This window comes from Scyliorhinus torazame, chromosome 28 (genome assembly GCF_047496885.1).
Source record: "Scyliorhinus torazame isolate Kashiwa2021f chromosome 28, sScyTor2.1, whole genome shotgun sequence".
Taxonomy (NCBI): Eukaryota; Metazoa; Chordata; class Chondrichthyes; order Carcharhiniformes; family Scyliorhinidae; genus Scyliorhinus; species Scyliorhinus torazame.
Genome location: NC_092734.1, coordinates 33262056 through 33281056, shown reverse-complemented (window position 1 = coordinate 33281056; position 19001 = coordinate 33262056). Strand labels below are relative to the sequence as shown.

The 19001-nt window shown below is 48.9% G+C and overlaps 1 protein-coding gene across 3 annotated transcripts in view; it reads left to right on the top strand.

The window, feature by feature from the left end:
* opn4a (opsin 4a (melanopsin)) overlaps positions 1 to 19001 on the top strand; it is a 118800-nt gene that overhangs the window by 77329 nt on the left and 22470 nt on the right. For all 3 annotated transcript variants that reach the window (XM_072491836.1, XM_072491835.1, XM_072491837.1), the window contains 3 exons: positions 9427 to 9588; positions 9736 to 9843; positions 13659 to 13836. In XM_072491836.1, coding sequence (XP_072347937.1) covers positions 9427 to 9588; positions 9736 to 9843; positions 13659 to 13836 — 448 coding nt within the window. The remainder of the gene's footprint in view (positions 1 to 9426; positions 9589 to 9735; positions 9844 to 13658; positions 13837 to 19001) is intronic.

The window sequence follows — 19001 nt, the reverse complement described above, 5'->3', positions numbered from 1 at the left end:
TAACTACACTAGTGGGGGATCTAGCGGGGGGGGGGGGTGGGAGGGGGGAATTATTGGGCTGCTGCTGCTGGGGAGAGGGGGGAGCTGGTATGGGGTGGGATGGGCGGGGGGGCACCGCCTGGGGGGGACACAGCTGCGTGGGAACCGGGTGAGGAGCTGGAAAAAGGGGATGGCTAATCGACAAGGGGGGGGGGGGTAAAAAGCCCCCCAACCCAGCTGATCACGTGGAACGTGAGAGGGCTGAACGGGCCGATAAAGAGGGCACGGGTACTCGCACACCTTCAGAAACTTAAGGCAGACGTGGTTATGTTACAGGAAACGCACTTGAAACTGATAGACCAGGTGAGACTACGCAAAGGTTGGGTGGGGCAGGTGTTCCATTCGGGGCTAGATGCGAAAAACAGGGGGGTGGCTATATTAGTGGGGAAGCGGGTAATGTTTGAGGCAAAGACTATAGTGGCGGATAGCGGGGGAAGATACGTGATGGTGAGTGGCAAACTACAGGGGGAGACGGTGGTTTTGGTAAACGTTAATGCCCCGAACTGGGATGATGCCAATTTTATGAGGCGTATGCTAGGACGCATCCAGGACCTAGAGGTGGGAAAGTTGGTAATGGGGGGAGATTTCAATACGGTGTTGGAACCAGGGCTGGACAGGTCGAGGTCCAGGACTGGAAGGAGGCCGGCAGCAGCCAAGGTGCTTAAAGATTTTATGGAGCAGATGGGAGGAGTAGACCCGTGGAGATTTAGCAGACCTAGGAGTAAGGAGTTTTCGTTTTTCTCCTATGTCCACAAAGTCTATTCGCGAATAGACTTTTTTGTTTTGGGAAGGGCGTTGATCCCGAAGGTGAGGGGAACGGAGTATACGGCTATAGCCATTTCGGATCACGCTCCACATTGGGTGGACTTGGAGATAGGGGAGGAAACAGAAGGGCGCCCACCCTGGAGAATGGACATGGGGCTAATGGCAGATGAGGTGGTGTGTCTAAGGGTGAGGGGGTGCATTGAAAAGTACTTGGAACTCAATGATAATGGGGAGGTCCAGGTGGGAGTGGTCTGGGAGGCGCTGAAGGCAGTGGTTAGAGGGGAGCTGATATTAATAAGGGCACATAAAGGAAAGCAGGAGAGTAGGGAACGGGAGCGGTTGCTGCAAGAACTTCTGAGGGTGGACAGGCAATATGCGGAGGCACCGGAGGAGGGACTGTACAGGGAAAGGCAAAGGCTACAAGTAGAATTTGACTTGCTGACAACGGGTACTGCAGAGGCACAGTGGAGGAAGGCACAGGGTGTACAGTACGAATATGGGGAGAAGGCGAGCAGGTTGCTGGCCCACCAATTGAGGAAAAGGGGAGCAGCGAGGGAAATAGGGGGAGTGAGGGATGAGGAAGGAGAGATGGAGCGGGGAGCGGAGAGAGTGAATGGAGTGTTCAAGGCATTTTACAAAAAATTATACGAAGCTCAACCCCCGGATGGGAGGGAGAGAATGATGGGCTTTCTGGACCGGCTGGAATTTCCCAAGGTGGAGGAGCAGGAAAGGGTGGGACTGGGAGCACAGATTGAAATAGAGGAAGTAGTGAAAGGAATTAGGAGCATGCAGGCGGGGAAGGCTCCGGGACCGGATGGATTCCCAGTTGAATTTTACAGGAAATATGTGGACTTGCTCGCCCCGCTACTGATGAGGACCGTTAATGAGGCAAAGGAAAGGGGACAGCTGCCCCCGACTATGTCTGAGGCAACGATATCGCTTCTCCTAAAGAAGGAAAAGGACCCGCTGCAATGCGGGTCCTATAGACCTATTTCCCTCCTAAATGTAGACGCTAAGATTCTGGCCAAGGTAATGGCAATGAGGATAGAGGATTGTGTCCCGAGGGTGGTCCATGAGGACCAAACTGGGTTTGTGAAGGGGAGACAGCTTACTACGAATATACGGAGGCTGCTAGGGGTAATGATGATGCCCCCACCAGAGGGGGAAGCGGAGATAGTGGTGGCGATGGATGCCGAGAAAGCATTTGATAGAGTGGAGTGGGATTATTTGTGGGAGGTGCTGAGGAGATTTGGTTTTGGAGATGAGTATGTTGGATGGGTGCAGCTGTTGTATAGGGCCCCAGTGGCGAGTGTGGTCACGAATGGACGGGGATCTGCATACTTTCGGCTCCATAGAGGGACAAGGCAGGGATGCCCTCTGTCCCCGTTACTGTTTGCACTGGCGATTAAGCCCCTGGCAATAGCATTGAGGGGTTCCAAGAAGTGGAGGGGAGTACTTAGAGGAGGAGAAGAACACCGGGTATCTCTGTATGCGGATGATTTGTTGTTATATGTAGCGGACCCGGCGGAGGGGATGCCAGAGATAATGCGGACACTTCGGGAGTTTGGAGAATTCTCAGGATATAAACTGAACATGGGGAAAAGTGAGTTGTTTGTGGTGCATCCAGGGGAGCAGAGCAGAGAAATAGAGGACTTTCCGCTGAGGAAGGTAACAAGGGACTTTCGTTACTTGGGGATCCAGATAGCCAAGAATTGGAGTACATTGCATAGGTTAAATTTAACGCGATTGGTGGAACAAATGGAGGAGGACTTCAAGAGATGGGACATGGTATCCCTGTCACTGGCAGGGAGGGTGCAGTGCAGACTAAAATGGTAGTCCTCCCGAGATTCCTCTTTGTGTTTCAGTGCCTCCCGGTGGTGATCACGAAGGCTTTTTTCAAAAGGATCGAAAAGAGTATCATGAGTTTTGTGTGGGCCGGGAAGACCCCGAGAGTGAGGAAGGGATTCTTACAGCGTAGTAGGGATAGGGGGGGCTGGCACTACCGAGCCTAAGTGAGTACTACTGGGCCGCCAATATCTCAATGGTGAGTAAGTGGATGGGAGAAGAGGAGGGAGCGGCGTGGAAGAGATTGGAGAAGGCGTCCTGTAGGGGGACTAGCCTACAGGCTATGGTGACAGCCCCATTGCCGTTCTCACCGAGGAAATACACCACAAGCCCGGTGGTGGTGGCGACTTTGAAGATTTGGGGACAGTGGAAACGGCATAGGGGAAAGACGGGAGCCTTGGTGGGGTCCCCGATAAGAAATAACCATAGGTTTGCCCCGGGGAGAATGGATGGGGGATTTGGAATATGGCAAAGAGCAGGAATAACGCAACTGAAAGATCTGTTTGTGGATGGGAAGTTCGCAAGTTTGGGAGCGCTGACCAAGAAATATGGGTTGCCCCAAGGGAATGCATTCCGGTATATGCAACTGAGGGCCTTTGCGAGGCAGCAGGTGATCTCAAAGACATGGGTGGGGGACGGTAAGTTGTCAGATATATATAGGGAAATGAGGGACGAGGGGGAGATTATGGTAGATGAGCTGAAAGGGAAATGGGAAGAAGAGCTGGGGGAGGAGATTGAGGAGGGGCTGTGGGCGGATGCCCTAAGTAGGGTAAACTCATCGTCCTAGTGTGCCAGGCTAAGCCTGATTCAATTTAAGGTGTTACACAGGGCACATATGACTGGAGCACGGCTCAGTAAATTTTTTGGGGTAGAGGATAGGTGTGCGAGATGCTCGAGAAGCCCAGCGAATCACACCCACATGTTCTGGTCATGTCCGGCACTACAGGGGTTCTGGGTGGGGGTGACACAGGTGCTTTCGAAAGTAGTGGGGGTCCAGGTCGAACCAAGCTGGGGGTTGGCTATATTTGGGGTTGCACAAGAGCCGGGAGTGCAGGAGGCGAGAGAGGCCGATGTTTTGGCCTTTGCGTCCCTAGTAGCCCGGCGCAGGATACTGTTGATGTGGAAGGAAGCCAAGCCCCCGGGGGTGGAGACCTGGATAAATGACATGGCAGGGTTTATAAAGCTGGAACGGATTAAGTTTGTCCTAAGGGGATCGGCTCAAGGGTTCACCAGGCGGTGGCAACCGTTCGTCGAATACCTCACAGAAAGATAGAGGGAATGGAAAAGAAGAAGGCAGCAGCAGCAGCCCAGGAGGGGGGAGGGGGGGGAGGAACCAGAAGGAGTCTCAGGGTTATTAATATATATGTATAATATGTATAGGTCGTTGCTATAAATAATTGTATATTGGACTGTTAAATCGTATTTTTGGAGAGTGTTTATCTGAGACAAGGCAGTTGCCATTTAGTTTTAGTTTTTGTTATATATTATTTATTCTTTGTTTATAAAACAGGTCATTGTTATTTATACTGTTATATTATTGTGTAAAGGATACACAATGTACTGTGATGGTTGACCAAAAATTTTCAATAAAATATTTTTTTTTAAATGCAATGTTAGCATTCATGTCGAGAGGGCTAGAATACAAGAGCAGGGATGTACTCCTGAGGCTGTATAAGGCTCTGGTCAGACCCCATTTGGAGTATTGTGAGCAGTTTTGGGCCCCACATCTACGGAAAGGTGTGCTGGCCTTGGAAAGGGTCCAGAAGAGGTTCACAAGAATGATCCCTGGAATGAAGAACTTGTCGTATGAGGAACGGTTGCGGACTCTGTGTCTGTACTCATTGGAGTTTAGAAGGATGAGGGGGGGATCTTATTGAAACTTACAGGATACTGCAAGGCCTGGGTCGAGTGGACGTGGAGAGGATGTTTCCACTTGTAGGAAAAACTAGAAGCAGAGGACACCATTTCCGACTAAAGGGACGATCCTTTAAAACAGAGATGAGGAGTAATTTCTTAAGCCAGAGGTGAATCTGTGGAACTCTTTGCCACAGAAGGCTGTGGCAGTCAAATCACTGGGTGTCTTTAAGACAGAGATAGATAGGTTCTTGATTAATCAGGAGTTATGGGGAGAAGGCAGGAGAATGGGGATGAGATTAAATCAGCCATGATAGAATGGCGGAGCAGACTCGATGGGCCGAGTGGCCTAATTCTGCTCCTGCGTCTTATGGTCTTTTTATTTTTAGAAAACATTTTATTGAGGCATTTATAATTTAACATTTTAACACATTAACATTCTAAATAACAGAGCGGTCCGACACACGCAAAAACCCCACAGTAACACACCCAACCTCCCCTCGCCCCAACTCCTAGCTACCCATCCATTAGATTCCCTGCCCTTATTCTCCACTTCCATGCCCCCCTTCCCCCCCCCCTTCTTTCTGCTGATGGTCAGTTTTCCTTAAAGAAGTCAATGAACGACTGCCACCTCCGAGCGAACCCCTGTATTGAACCCCTTGAGGCGAACTTAATCTTCTCTAGCCTGAGAAACCCTGGCATGTCAATGACCCACAGCCCCGACTTTGGAGGCTCCGACTCCCCCCATCCCAACAGAATCCGTCTCCGGGCCACCTGGTAGGCAAAGGCTAAAATGTCGGCCTTTCTCCACCCCCTGGGCTCCCGGATCTTCCGACACTCCAAATATTGCCACCTCTGGACTCGGATTCACCCTCCCTTCCAGGACCTCTGACATGACATCTGAAAATCCCTGCCAAAGTCCCCTCAGCTTTGGACACGCCCAAAACATATGTACATGATTGGCCGGGCTTCCCTTGCACCTCCCACACCTGTCCTCCACCTCCTCAAAAAACCTACACTTAAGAGCCCTGTGGACCACCTTCAACTGGATCAGGCTGAGCCTGGCACGCGACGAGGATGCATTGACTCTTTCTAGGGCCTTCTCCCATAGCCTGGCTTCCAACCCCCCCCCCCCCCCCCCAAAACTCGTCCTCCCACTTCCTCTTCACCTCCCCGATTGGGACCCCTTCCCACTCCATCAATTCCTTATATATTTCCGAGACCCTCCCCTCCCCAACCCCTGCTTTAGACATCATCTTATCCCATAGTCCCCTTAGAGGGAGGCGAGGGAAGCTTGGAACCTGCCTCCGGAGAAAGTCCCGTACCTGCAGGTACCGGAATATGCTCCCACCCTGGTAACTTAAACTCCTCCTCCAGCTCCTCCAGGCTCGGGAACCCCTCCTCACTGAAGAGATCCCCAAATCTCTCAATCCCCCCCGCCGCTGCCCCCTCTTAAAGCCCCCAGCCAGCTCCCCCCGGAGCGAACCGGTGATTGTCACAGATCGGTGACCACACCGACGCCCCCTCCAGTCTCATGTGCTGCCTCCATTGCCCCCACACTCTCTGGGCTGCCACTACCACTGGACTTGTGGAGCGCCGCGCCGGCGAGAACGGCAGAGGAGCCGTTAACAGAGCCTCCAGATTCGTGCCCTTACGAGATGCCGCCTCTACCCACTACCACACCGACCCCTCCTCCACTGCCCACTTCCTAACCATCGAAATATTAGCCGCCCAGTCGTAATTAATAAAGTTCGGGGGGGGCCAAGCCTCCCTCCACGCGCCCCCGCTCAAGAAGGACCTTCTTCACCCTCGGGGCTTTCCCTGCCCATATAAAATCCAAGATCGGCACATTCATTTTCCTAAAAAATGCCTTGGGGATAAAGATTGGCAGGCACTGAAACACAAACAGCAATCTCGGGAGGACTGTGTCTTATGGTCTTATGTACCACCACCACCCGCCCACGAGTCCCTTGTCATTCTTTGCTTTTTTTTCTGTCATTGTCATTTATTGGATCCCAGCCGTTATTTTAGTGAAATGCAATGAGTAGAATTTGGATCAGGCTGTGCGAGGTGGCCTTTACTTGACTGGATGGTATCCGACATTTAGATTGTTGGCTGCTTCCCCAATCCGCAATTGACTGTGAAACAAAAACATTTTATTCGTAACAGGGATAAGGCGAAGCCTCTGAATTTCTCCTGCTCTGTCAATCTTGAACAGCACCTCGCATTCACTTCCACCCAATCAATTTAATGCTAATACTCTGTAAGGCTCGGTAACTTCTTCCAACTCATTAGCTGCTCAATTTCCAAAGTCCAGCTCTTTGTGCTTCCTTTCCAGGGAAGGAGCTCAGTTATATTCAGTATAGACTGTCTGGGCCGTTCACTCGCACTGAATTCTACTGCATGTTTTCATGATCAACTTCCACATCACTTGCAGGTTCATGTCACAGTGCTATGTCTCGATTGGCATGGCCTGAAAATGTGATGTGAGGCCTTCATGATCTCCCTGTTCATTAGTCCTTACATGTAACCGTGCTGCAGGAGCACGTCACGGATTATTGATCAGAGGCCCAGTGTTTGCTGCTGATGATTTTGGTATAGAACTGGCACAGTTTACCCTTGTCTTGTCCAGAATGACGTCCGTTTCAGAAATGGTCCGATTCGCATATCGTATTTCTTCGACCTGTGACCAGCGCGGTGGCACAGCGGTTAGCACTGCTGCCTAACAGCGCCAGGGTGCCTGCTTCAATTCCGGCCTTGGGTCACTGTCTGTGTGGAGTTTGCACGTTTTCCTCCGGCTGCTCCGGTTTCCTCCCGCAGTCCAAAGATGTGCAGGTTAGGTGGATTGGCCATGCTAAATTGTCCTTCGTGTCCACAAGGGTTGGCTGGGGTTACTGGGTTACCGGGATAAGTTGGAAGTGTGGACTTAAGTGGGGTGCTCTTTCCAAGGATCGCTGCAGACCCAATGGGCCCAAAGGCCTCCTTCTGCACTGTACATTCTATGAACCTATGAAGGTGGAGGTGGACTGACCATGATAAGTTGCCCCTTTATGTCCAAAGATGTGCAGGTTCGGTGGATTGGTCACGATCAATGCGCGGGGTTACTGGGATATGGCGGGGGAGTGGGCCTAGGTAGAGTGCCCTTTCAGAGGGTCGCTGCCAACTCAATTGGCAGAATGGCCACCTTCTGCACTGTGGGATTCTAGGATTCTATATGAATGAGTACAAAATAGGAATAGGAGTTGGCCATTTACCCCCTCATAACTGTTCTACCATTCAATGAGATCATGGCTGATGTGTTACCTAATTCTACACAGCCACCTTTTCTCCATGTTCTTTAATACATTAAGATAACAAAATTCTATCCATCTCGGATTTAAAATATACAATCTACCGAGCTCCAATTGCCATTTGCGGAAGCAAATTCCAACCCTCTACTGAAAATGAAAAATGAAAATGGCTTATTGTCACAAGTAGGCTTCAAATGGAGTTACTGTGAAAAGCCCCTAGTCGCCACATTCCGGCGCCTGTTCGGGGAGGCTGGTACGGGAATTGAACCGTGCTGCTGGCCTGCCTTGGTCTGCTTTAAAAGCCAGCCCCTTGGTTTAGCATACTGCCCTGTGAGTGAGGATGAAAACATGCAGTAGCATACTGCCCTGTGAAGCAGAGCTTCCTAATATCACTCCGAAAAGGACTGACTCTAATCTTTAGGCTACTTCCCATAGTCCCAGATTCCTGCTAAGGTGTGTTTTTTGGAACTGTTCATAATCCTCCGGGTGTGGTATAACCAGAGCCTTACGCAGCCTGACTTCTATCCCTTGTATTTGGGTTTTCTGAATACAAATCAAATTTTCCACTCACTTTTTGGATTATTTTCGATATTTGTTCATGACCTTTTAAACCTCGTGCAGGTCACACTTAGTGTTTCTCCCCCACCTTTGCCCCTTAGTATCATGAGAAATTTGATTTTCACCTGTGTCTTCACCGTTCCAGGGATTAAAACCGTGGTTTATTTAATCTGTCCCTGCAGCTCAATCCTGGTGTTTTCTTCCTGTAAATCTATGCTGCACTCCCTCAATGGCCAGTATATACAATCATCGAATTTACAGTGCAGAATGAGGCCATTCGGCCCATCGAGTCTGCACCGGCCCTTGGAAAGAGCACCCTACTTAAACTCGCGCCTCCACCCTATCCCCGTAAACCCAGTAACCCCACCGAACCTTTTGGACACAAAGGGGCAATTTGTCACAGCCAATCCACTTAACCTGCACATCTTTGGATTGTGGGAGGAAACCGGAGCACCCGGAGGAAACCCACGCAGACACGGGGAGGACGTGCAGGCTCCGCACAGACAGTCACCCGAAGCTGAAATTGATCTCCGGCCCCTGACGCTGTGAGGCAGCAGTGCTAACCACTCTGCCACCATACAGAATGCTTAATTGGATAGATGTAGGTAAGACTCCATTGGTTGGGGAGTCTAGAACCAGGGAACACAATTCCAAAATAAGGGGGAAACCATTTGGAATCAAGATGAGAAGAAAGTTCTTTACACAGAGCATTGTGAATCTTTGGAATTCTCCACAGGGCTGTGGAAGCTCAGTCATTGAGTATGCTAAAGCAGAGATTGATAGATTGCTGATTAACAATAATGTAAAGGGTTCAGGGGAGAATGGGTGTAATCGGCATTGACATGTCCGATCAGCCATGATCGAATTGAATGAGGGGTCAGGCTCGATGGGCTGAATGGCCTACTCCGGTTCCTATATCTTTCCTAAAGTGCGGTCAGAACTGCTCAGAGGTTAGGCCGACCCAGTGTCTTGTACGTGGGTGAAGCACGGACAGGCACCCCACATTGCAATTCTGCGCACGTTCGATCTTGGCGGTGTTTGGCTGGAACAAAAAAACCCAACTTGTTTTCAACAGGGACGTGCAGAAGATTGGAGGAAACAGCAGCAAGGAATCGCAGAAGCGATTCCAGAGGATATCGAACGAGTGGAAAATGGCCAAAATTGCTTTGATAGTGATCCTCCTTTACGTCATCTCCTGGTCCCCATATGCCACAGTGGCCCTCACCTCGTTTGCTGGGTATGTACACACACTGTTGGGTTTTATTCCTGCTAACTGCTGGATCTTTTCCAGGGCTGTATTTTCACTCCAACTTTAGTATCCTCCTGAAGTGAGTTCAGCTCACTGTCAATGTCTGACTGACATTTGATTACTCTGTCTTTTCAGGTATGCCAGTGTCCTTACTCCTTACATGAACTCTGTTCCAGCTGTGATTGCTAAGGCCTCTGCCATTCACAATCCAATAATCTACGCCATCACTCACCCCAAGTACAGGTCTGTTTTTCTTTAAATAAAAGCAAAATGCTGCGGATACTGGAAACCTGAAATAAAAACCGAAAACGCTGGAAAAAAGGCAGGTCGGCCAGCATCTGTGGAAAGAAAAACCGAGTTAACATTTCGAGTCCCTCTGATTTTTCTTCAGCGCTCCGGAGAAGCTGGGGATGTGGAACCCCGAGACGCAATCAGATCGGCCATGATCTTGTTGAATGGTGGAGCAGGCCCGAGGGGCCAAGTGGCCTACTCCAGCTCCCGTAAGACCATAAGACATAGGAGCGGACGTAAGGCCATTCGGCCCATCGAGGCCACTCCACCATTCAATCATGGCTGATTTCAACTCCATTTACCCGCTCTCTCTCCATAGCCCTTAATTCCTCGAGAAATCAAGAATTTATCAACTTCTGTCTTAAAGACACTCAACGTCCCGGCCTCCACCGCCCTCTGTGGCAATGAATTCCACAGACCCACCACTCTCTGGCTGAAGAAATTTCTCCTCATCTCTGTTCTAAAGTGACTCCCTTTTATTCTAAGGCTGTGCCCCCGGGTCCTAGTCTCCCCTGCTAATGGAAACAACTTCCCTACGCCCACCCTATCTAAGCCATTCATTATCTTGTAAGTTTCTATTAGATCTCCGCTCAACCTCCTAAACTCCAATGAATATAATCCCAGGATCCTCAGACGTTCATCGTATGTTAGGCCTACCATTCCTGGGATCATACGTGTGAATCTCCGCTGGACCCGCTCCAGTGCCAGTATGTCCTTCCTGAGGTGTGGGGCCCAAAATTGCTCACAGTATTCTAAATGGGGCCTAACTAGTGCTTTATAAAGCTTCAGAAGTACATCCCTGCTTTTATATTCCAAGCCTCTTGAGATAAATGACAACATTGCATTTGCTTTCTTAATTACGGATTCAACCTGCAAGTTTACCTTCAGAGAATCCTGGACTAGGACTCCCAAGTCCCTTTGCACTTCAGCATTATGAATTTTGTCACCGTTTAGAAAATAATCCATGCCTCTATTCTTTTTTCCAAAGTGCAAGATCTCGCACTTGCGCACATTGAATTTCATCAGCCATTTCTTGGACCACTCTCCTAAACTGTCTAAATCTTTCTGCACCCTCCCCACCTCCTCCATACTACCTGCCCCTCCACCTATCTTTGTATCATCAGCAAACTTAGCCAGAATGCCCCCAGTCCCGTCATCTAGATCGTTAATATATAAAGAGAACAGCTGTGGCCCCAACACTGAACCCTGCGGGACACCACTCGTCACTGGTTGCCATTCCGAAAAAGAACCTTTTATCCCAACTCTCTGCCTTCTGCCTGACAGCCAATCATCAATCCATGTTAGTACCTTGCCTCGAATACCATGGGCCCTTATTTTACTCAGCAGTCTCCCGTGAGGCACCTTATCAAAGGCCTTTAGGAAGTCAAGATAGATAACATCCATTGGCTCTCCTTGGTCTAACCTATTTGTTATCTCTTCAAAGAACTCTGACAGGTTTGTCAGGCACGACCTCCCGTTACTAAATCCATGCTGACTTGTCCTAATCCGACCCTGCACTTCCAAGAATTTAGAAATCTCATCCTCAACGATGGATTCTAGAATCTTGCCAACAACCGAGGTTAGGCTAATTGGCCTATAATTTTCCACCTTTTTTCTTGTTCCCTTCTTGAACAGGGGGGTTACAACAGCGATTTTCCAATCCTCTGGGCCTTCCCCTGACTCCAGTGACTTTTGAAAGATCATAACTAACGCCTCCACTATTTCTTCAGCTATCTCCTTTAGAACTCTAGGATGTAGCCCACCTGGGCCCGGAGATTTATCAATTTTTAGACCTCTTAGTTTCTCTGGCACTTTCTCCTTTGTGATGGCTACCATATTCAACTCTGCCCCCTGACTCTCCTGAATTGTTGGGATATTACTCATGTCTTCTACTGTGAAGACTGACGCAAAGTACTTATTTAGTTCCTTATCTATTTCCTTGTCTCCCATCACTAGATTACCAGCGTCATTTTGGAGCAGCCCAATGTCTACTTTTGCCTCCCGTTTCGTGTGTTCATATGTAGTCATAAAGACTCGAAACATTAACCACAGCCGGGATTTTCCGGTGCTGCCACAGGGCTAGAAATTAAAATTGAAACTCCGAAATTAAAATTAAAATTCCCATCCAAAGTTAATGGACCTGTGGCTGATCCGTGTAATTTTCCAATCCTGCCTGTGGCAGGTAGGACTGGAAAACCCCTCTGTATCTCCCACAGATGCTGCCAGGCCTGCTGAACCTTTCCAGCATTTGCGGGTTTCCATGTTTAATGAATTATTTTTTGTAATGATGGTCGTGCTGAACCCAATGGGAATGGTAGCATAATCATGTCGCTCCCAGACCCGTGGTCCTGAACTAGTAATTGATGCAGCACGGTAGCACAGTGGTTAGCACAGTTGCTTCACAGCTCCGGGGTCCCAGGTTCGATTCCCACTTGGGTCACTGTCTGTGGGGAGTCTGCACGTTCTCCCCGTGCCTGCGTGGGTTTCCTCCGGGTGCTCCGGTTTCCTCCCACAGTCCAAAGATGTGCAGGTTGGGTGGATTGACCACGCTAAATTGCCCCTTAGTGTCCAAAACCGTTCAGTGGGGTTACTGAGTTATGGGGATAGTGTGAAAAAAAAAAGTCATGATGCCGTGGTCTTAAAAATGGGGTGCTCTTTCCAAGGGCTGGTGCAGACTCGATGGGCTGAATGGCCTCCTTCTGCACTGCAAATCCTATGAAATGTGAGTTCAAATCCCACCGTGGAAATGTGAAAATTTAAATTCAGATTTTAAAATATGTAATATTTGGAAAATAGAAAGGCAGACAGATTTAAAGCGATGTGCAAAAGAAGCAAAGATGATGTATGAATTTATTTTTCCACCCAGTGATTGCTTTGGGGTCTGGAATGCACTGTCTGGAAGTGTGGTGGAGGCATGGAGGCAGGTTCAATCGAGGCACCGAGTTCAATCGATGTGTCTTGTGCAGGGGTTCGGGGAAAAGGCAGGAGAATGGCACCAAGTCACGATGCTCTTCGGGAGAGCTGGCGCAGAGATGATGGGCCGAATGGCCTCCTTCTGCACCTGTAACAATTCTGTGAAAAAACCTAACTGGTTCACAAATGTCCTTTAGATATGGAAACCCATGATCATTCCCTGATGTGGCACTGTGGTTAGCTCTGCTGCCTCACAGCGCCAAGGACCCAGGTTCAATTCCTGGGGACCTGGGTTCGAATCCCAGCCGGGCATATGGTGGAATTTGAATTCAATAAAAAAAATATGGAATAAAAATTCTATTGATGACCATGAAACCACTGTCAATTGTCGAAAAAGCTCATCTGGTTCACTAATGCCCTTTTAGGGAAGGAAATCTGCCATCCTTATCTGGTCTGGCCTACAGGTGACTCCAGACCAACACAGCAATGTGCTTGACACTTAAATGCCCTCATTTATGGGCTATAGATGCAGTGACACCCACACTCCATGAACGAATAAAGAAAATAAAACCTGAACGAGCCTGACTCCAATCATCACATCAGCGGTGTTGACTCTGAAGTGGCCCGTGGAAGCCACATTGTTACATCAAACCATTACACAGGATAACCACTCATACTATCATCTTTGGGGCAATAAATTCAGGAGTTTCCTGAGGGTGTCAGAGAATTTCTCTTTGAACAATGCAATTAGGGTGGTCCAACCAAAAAATAGTTCGGAAGGTTTGGATTCAAGAAGTTAGTTCTCAATTTTCATTTCAAGTCGGCTTGCTTACCGTATTGTTCCTCAATTTCAGGACGGCGATTGGGAAATACATACCGTTCCTGGGCTGTCTACTGCGATTGTCTCCTAAGGATTACCAGTTAGCGAGCAGCAGACTTTCCACCAGACAATCCACCTTGACCAGCCAAACTTCGAAGTCAAGTGGTATTCCCCGGTCCAAGAATCGCATGTCTGCCTCAGAGAGTGAGTCGGTAAGGAAACATTGCTGAACTGATACTGGCTTTTTTGAGAGTCAGAGGAACTGGCCTCCTCTACCATTCATGTGGATCATGGCTGGACAGTGCCTCACCTCCATTTACTTGTCTCAGCCTCAGATCCTCTAATATCCTAACCTGCAAAAAAAAGAAGAGAATTGAACACCGTGCATTGAGCGCCTTGTTAATTTATAGCGTTAGAATCATCATTCTTCAAGGGTGCAATCCGCCAGCCCTTCCCATCCTCCAATCCCGCCAAAGTCGAACCTGCCGTTGGGAGAGGAATGCAAGTCACCATCGACTTCAACAGGGTCGGGAAACCCCGACGACATCCAGTGGCGAACCACCACTGTCGCAGGAACGGTTAGGGGAGGGGGGGGAAAGTGGGTGCGGGGGGAGGGGGTGCATCTGGAGAATTCCGCCCGAGGTGCCAGCTTTGGTTGAGTCAGAGGGTCAAGAGTTCAAGTCTTACGAGAGAGAGTTGAGCCAATAATCTAGGCTGACACTTCGCTGAGAGAGTGCTACATTGTTGGATGTGCTGACATTTGGGTGACACATTCAATCCAGGCCAAATTTGGTCCCTTAGGTGGATGCACAAGGTCCCATAGTACCATTTCAAAAAAGAGGATTGTCCCCCAATGCCCTCGACATATTTATCGATTAACCAACATCACTAAAAAAAGGATTATCGGGCTATTATATCTGTGTTGTTTGTTGGGTCGTGCTTGTCTTTTGTTACATTAGTGCTTAGATTACACTTTTTAAAAAACTATCTCATTGGCTGGGATGACTTGGGATTGACGAATGCACTTTATGAATTAAGTTAGCACAATTAAAAACATTCAGTTGGCAGTACAGAACTTGAATATTGCTGGAAAGAAAGACATGTTGGTGACTTTATTGAGGTGTACAAAATTATGAGGGGAAGCGATAGAGTGGACAGGATAAAATTGCTTCCCTTGGCGGGGAATTCTAGAACCAGGGGACGTAGATTCAAGATAAGCGGCAGAAGGTGTAATGGGGACGTGAGGAAGAATTTTTTTACACAGAGGGTGGTGGGAGTCTGGAATTCACTGCCCGAGTTGGTGGTGGAGGCAGAGACACTAAACTCTTTTAAAAAGTACCTGGATCGCCACCTTAAGTGCTGTGAGCTACTGGGCCGTGGACCGGGTGCAGGAAGGTGGGATTAGAAAGGACACCTGGGTGTCGTCGGACTGGCATGGACAAGATGGGTCGAATGGCCTCCTTCTGAGCTGTAACATTTCTAAGGTTCTATATTGTCGAAACTTTTCATCACACGTTCATTAGGACAAACACAAGAATGGCAAATTTCAAACCCTCACAACAATTTATACTGCAGAAGAGAAGAGTGTGGATTGGTTGGCAAGCCGACTCTGATTGGCTGAGGTGTTGCCCTGGAGAAAGCATTGGGGCCAAGGCTCCTGGGTCTCTGTGGATGAATGTAAATTGCTAAATAAATAGAATAGCTAGAAATCGAGAAAGATGTAAAATGATCTGTCACCTGGTTGTCCCTTGTTATACACTATGTAGTAAAGTTAAAATCCATCCGGAAAATGTTTACTCTTCCTTAAAAACAGCAAAGAGTAAAAATTGCATTCACTGAAATAGACTGAGCTCCTCAATGGACGAATTAGATTCTGGAAAAATATCCCTGATCTCAATAAGAGAAACATTCCACTGACGGATACTGGGTGGAGGGTTAAGCAAACTTAATCAGATATGATAGTTGACGCTGAGTGAGATTGTAGGAGTATTTCGAACAGCCTGCAAGTATGTTTTCGTAGCCTTTGCAGAGACGTTTCACATTCCCAACCACACGGCTACTAAAATACAGCACTTCGCAGTGATCTGAAAATCACAGGACAAAGGGGGAAAGGTATACAAAGGTATACAAAGTGCAGTTCATCAAATCATCCACAACGCCTGGGACATTACTTTTACTTGAAAAGAGGCTATATTCAAGTAAAGCAATCAAGAAAAACGGTTTATTTGCCAAACAATTGCGAGTAAATTCACGTCAGGAATGCTTGTCAGACTGATCGTAGCAGAAAGAAATGGTTATAATCCACGTTAAGCACTCGCTACTTGGGTTTGCAAGAAAACTGCTGTTTCCTTAAATGGAGTTCTTAGGATTTGAAACCTGGGGGCGTCCCATGTGAGGCAGCTACCCTGTGCCAACATGTTAAACATCAGTGACCCACACCGTTGCCGGTCACATATATCTGTACAAGCGACGCATTATCAAACTGCAACACAAATTGAAAAATAACTCCCTTTGTCTCTCTTGCTCATGTGGACAGAGGAACTCTTTCAAGAATGCAGCCAGTGGAAGTCATCTTTTCAAAATAATTCACAATATGTTGGCTTATGTGAGGGGAATTTTCAACTTTAGCACTCCCAGTAGCACAGCTAGACATTACAGGAGATTGGATTCACGCTCCCATGAATCTCTGTCCACTAAAATTAATGGATGAAAATAATGGGAGCATGTAATTGAATTCCGAATATGCACTCCCAGCGTGTGAAAGACAACTCTGTGAGGAGAGCAGTTAAACCTCGGAAAGCTTCATCGGCGAAAGGTAGAAGTCAGAAATATTGCGTGTGGCTGCACTGCTCTCACTCATAGGTACCCATAGTTCCTCACTCTGGGGCACCACCCCTCCTTGTCCGGTATCTTTCCCAGAATTCAACGCAGTTGCCCCTGCTATCCTCTAGCAGTGCCTCTCCGAGGATGTCTTCTCCCCCATTCCCCACCACAACCACCGCCCCTCCCCCGCCAACCCTCCAAGGGGGATCAATTATCTTCTTTTGAAATATTTTTATTGAACATTTTTGAATATATATATATACAAAACTACAAAACAAATAAACAAACTCCCCCCACCCAAACCACCCTCCAAATCCCACCCCCCAGCATTTGACGGGGACCAGTTCCTTGAAATACATGACAAACGGCCGCCATCTTGTGTAAAACCTCCCAAACGAACCCCTCCACGTATATTTTATTTTCTCAAGGTATAAAAGCTCCATGAGATCCCCCCCCCCCCCCCCCCCCCCCCCCCCCCGCCCCCAGCCACACCGAAGCACTGGGTGGAGAGGCTGACCTCCGCTCCAACAGAACACCCCTGCAGAGCGAGCAGCGGGGTGAAGGTTAAAACGTCTGCCCCTGCACCTGTCTCCAGCTCCGGCAGACCTGACACCCCAGGCTACAATTCCCTTTGTAAGATCGCCGACATAGTGCTGAAGAAGGAACGCCAGAAGTTTGCTAACTTATGCCCCGATCACATGAATTCTCCCATAAAGTCCAGAAATACTCCCCTCTTCCATTCCCGCCAACGACTGTACCCGCGCCACCAACGATGATGGCGGCAACAACGGGAAGGTCGGAAAAATCCTCCGAGCAATTTTCCGAACCTGCAAGTAAGTGGGGGGGATTAATATATTGACATCTTTCTCTCTTGTGTCTACATTCCACCCCTTGGTAACGCTCACAGTCAGAGAGCCAGTTGCCCCGATAGGCTCCATTTCTACCTCTTCGCGGTACCCTCGCGTCCTCGACATCTTCCATGTTGTCAGGGTGCTTGTTGGACATCCTGAGCTGGGCAAGGACCGAATCTCTTTCAGCTCAACATTGGGAAGAGCGAACCAGGGGGCTTTCGCCCGCCGGTGCAAATTCTGTCCCTTTGCCATTCGCTCTATGCCACCCTCCCCAGCCTTCATGTCAAGATGAACCGCAGCAGCCATCCTGTTTGCCCAGGAGCTGGATTTCAGACCCCATAAAACCTTCCATGGCAGAGAGAGACCATCTCCTCCCACCCTGCTTCACCGTGTCGAAGCCTCCATGCATCCCTTCATCACCTCCACTCAACTGGTCCATCTTTACTTTACTGGCCACCTAACGTTCACCTTCCCCACGTTGCCACGTGCACTCTGTGCCACTCCTCTCTCCCCACTCAATTACGTTGGCGTCCATTCTCCAACATACTGAGCTGAACATCCCCATGGCTCAATGCTTAGCTTAGCTCAAACCCTCAGCTCATCCTCTCGCTGTCATTTCCACCGGTGCTGTAATCCTGCCCTCTCCCAGACGCTCTGTTCGTCTGACCCTGGCGTTGTGTGTGACCCCCTTCCTTCACCTTTTAGATTTGGGCTGTCAGCCCCTTTTGATCTTGCCCTCTGTGACTCCCTGCTTAAATTTCTTCACCCCCTGGTCCCCCTTTTCTAAAGAACCTCCTCAAAACCTGTGCCTACAGCCAAGCACTCTGTCCTTCCTCCTGACCTCTCTTCTCCCGCATCAGTGTCTGTTGTCCTTACGTTAATTCTGTGAAGTGCTTTGGGATTCTCTGCGCATTAGAATTGCTACACGAATGGAAAGTGTTGATGTTGTAAGTGATTTGTCCTACCTTCGCCCTCTGGGGAAGCATCTAACTTTCACAGGCTGCTTTCCCTCGATGACATGGTAGAACTGAGCCCAGTGAGATCAGTCTGGCTCGCTCCTGTTTGCGCAACTTAAAAAAGCAACTTCCAAAACATTGAGGGCATAAAATGTGTTGGCAACTTGTTTCGCCAACTTTGTGTCGCCCTCTCCTCTTCCTGTTGTTAAAGTGGGATCCTCACTGCTGGCTGGCTGAACACTCAACAGGGGCTTGCAGCATGTGAGGCCAGCACACGGTGGTGATACATGGCGGCACAGTGGTTAGCACCGCTGCCTCACTGCGCCAGGGACCTGGAATCGATTCTGGCCTTGGTGTGGAGTTTGCATGTTCGCCCCGTGTCTGCGTGGGTTTCCTCCGGGTGCTCCGGTTTCCTCCCACAGTCCAAAGGTGTGCAGGTTAGGTGGATTGGCCACGCTAAATTGCCCCTTGGTGTCATGGGCAATACGCCAGATTACGGGGGTAGGGCAGGGGAGTGGGCCGAGGTAAAGAGCTCTTTCGGAGGGTCGGTGGTGACTTAATGGGCCGCATGGCCTCCATCTGCATTGCAGGGATTCTATGGACTCTATGCTTGAGCTAGCCTCCAGCTCTTAAAGGCAGGCTGTCCCTCTTAAAGGGGAGCTGCACTGATTGAGAGGAAGCTGATTGAAACTGATTGCTGGTACCACAATTGTATGCAATTAGAAAGAAATGATATCCACCCCCAGC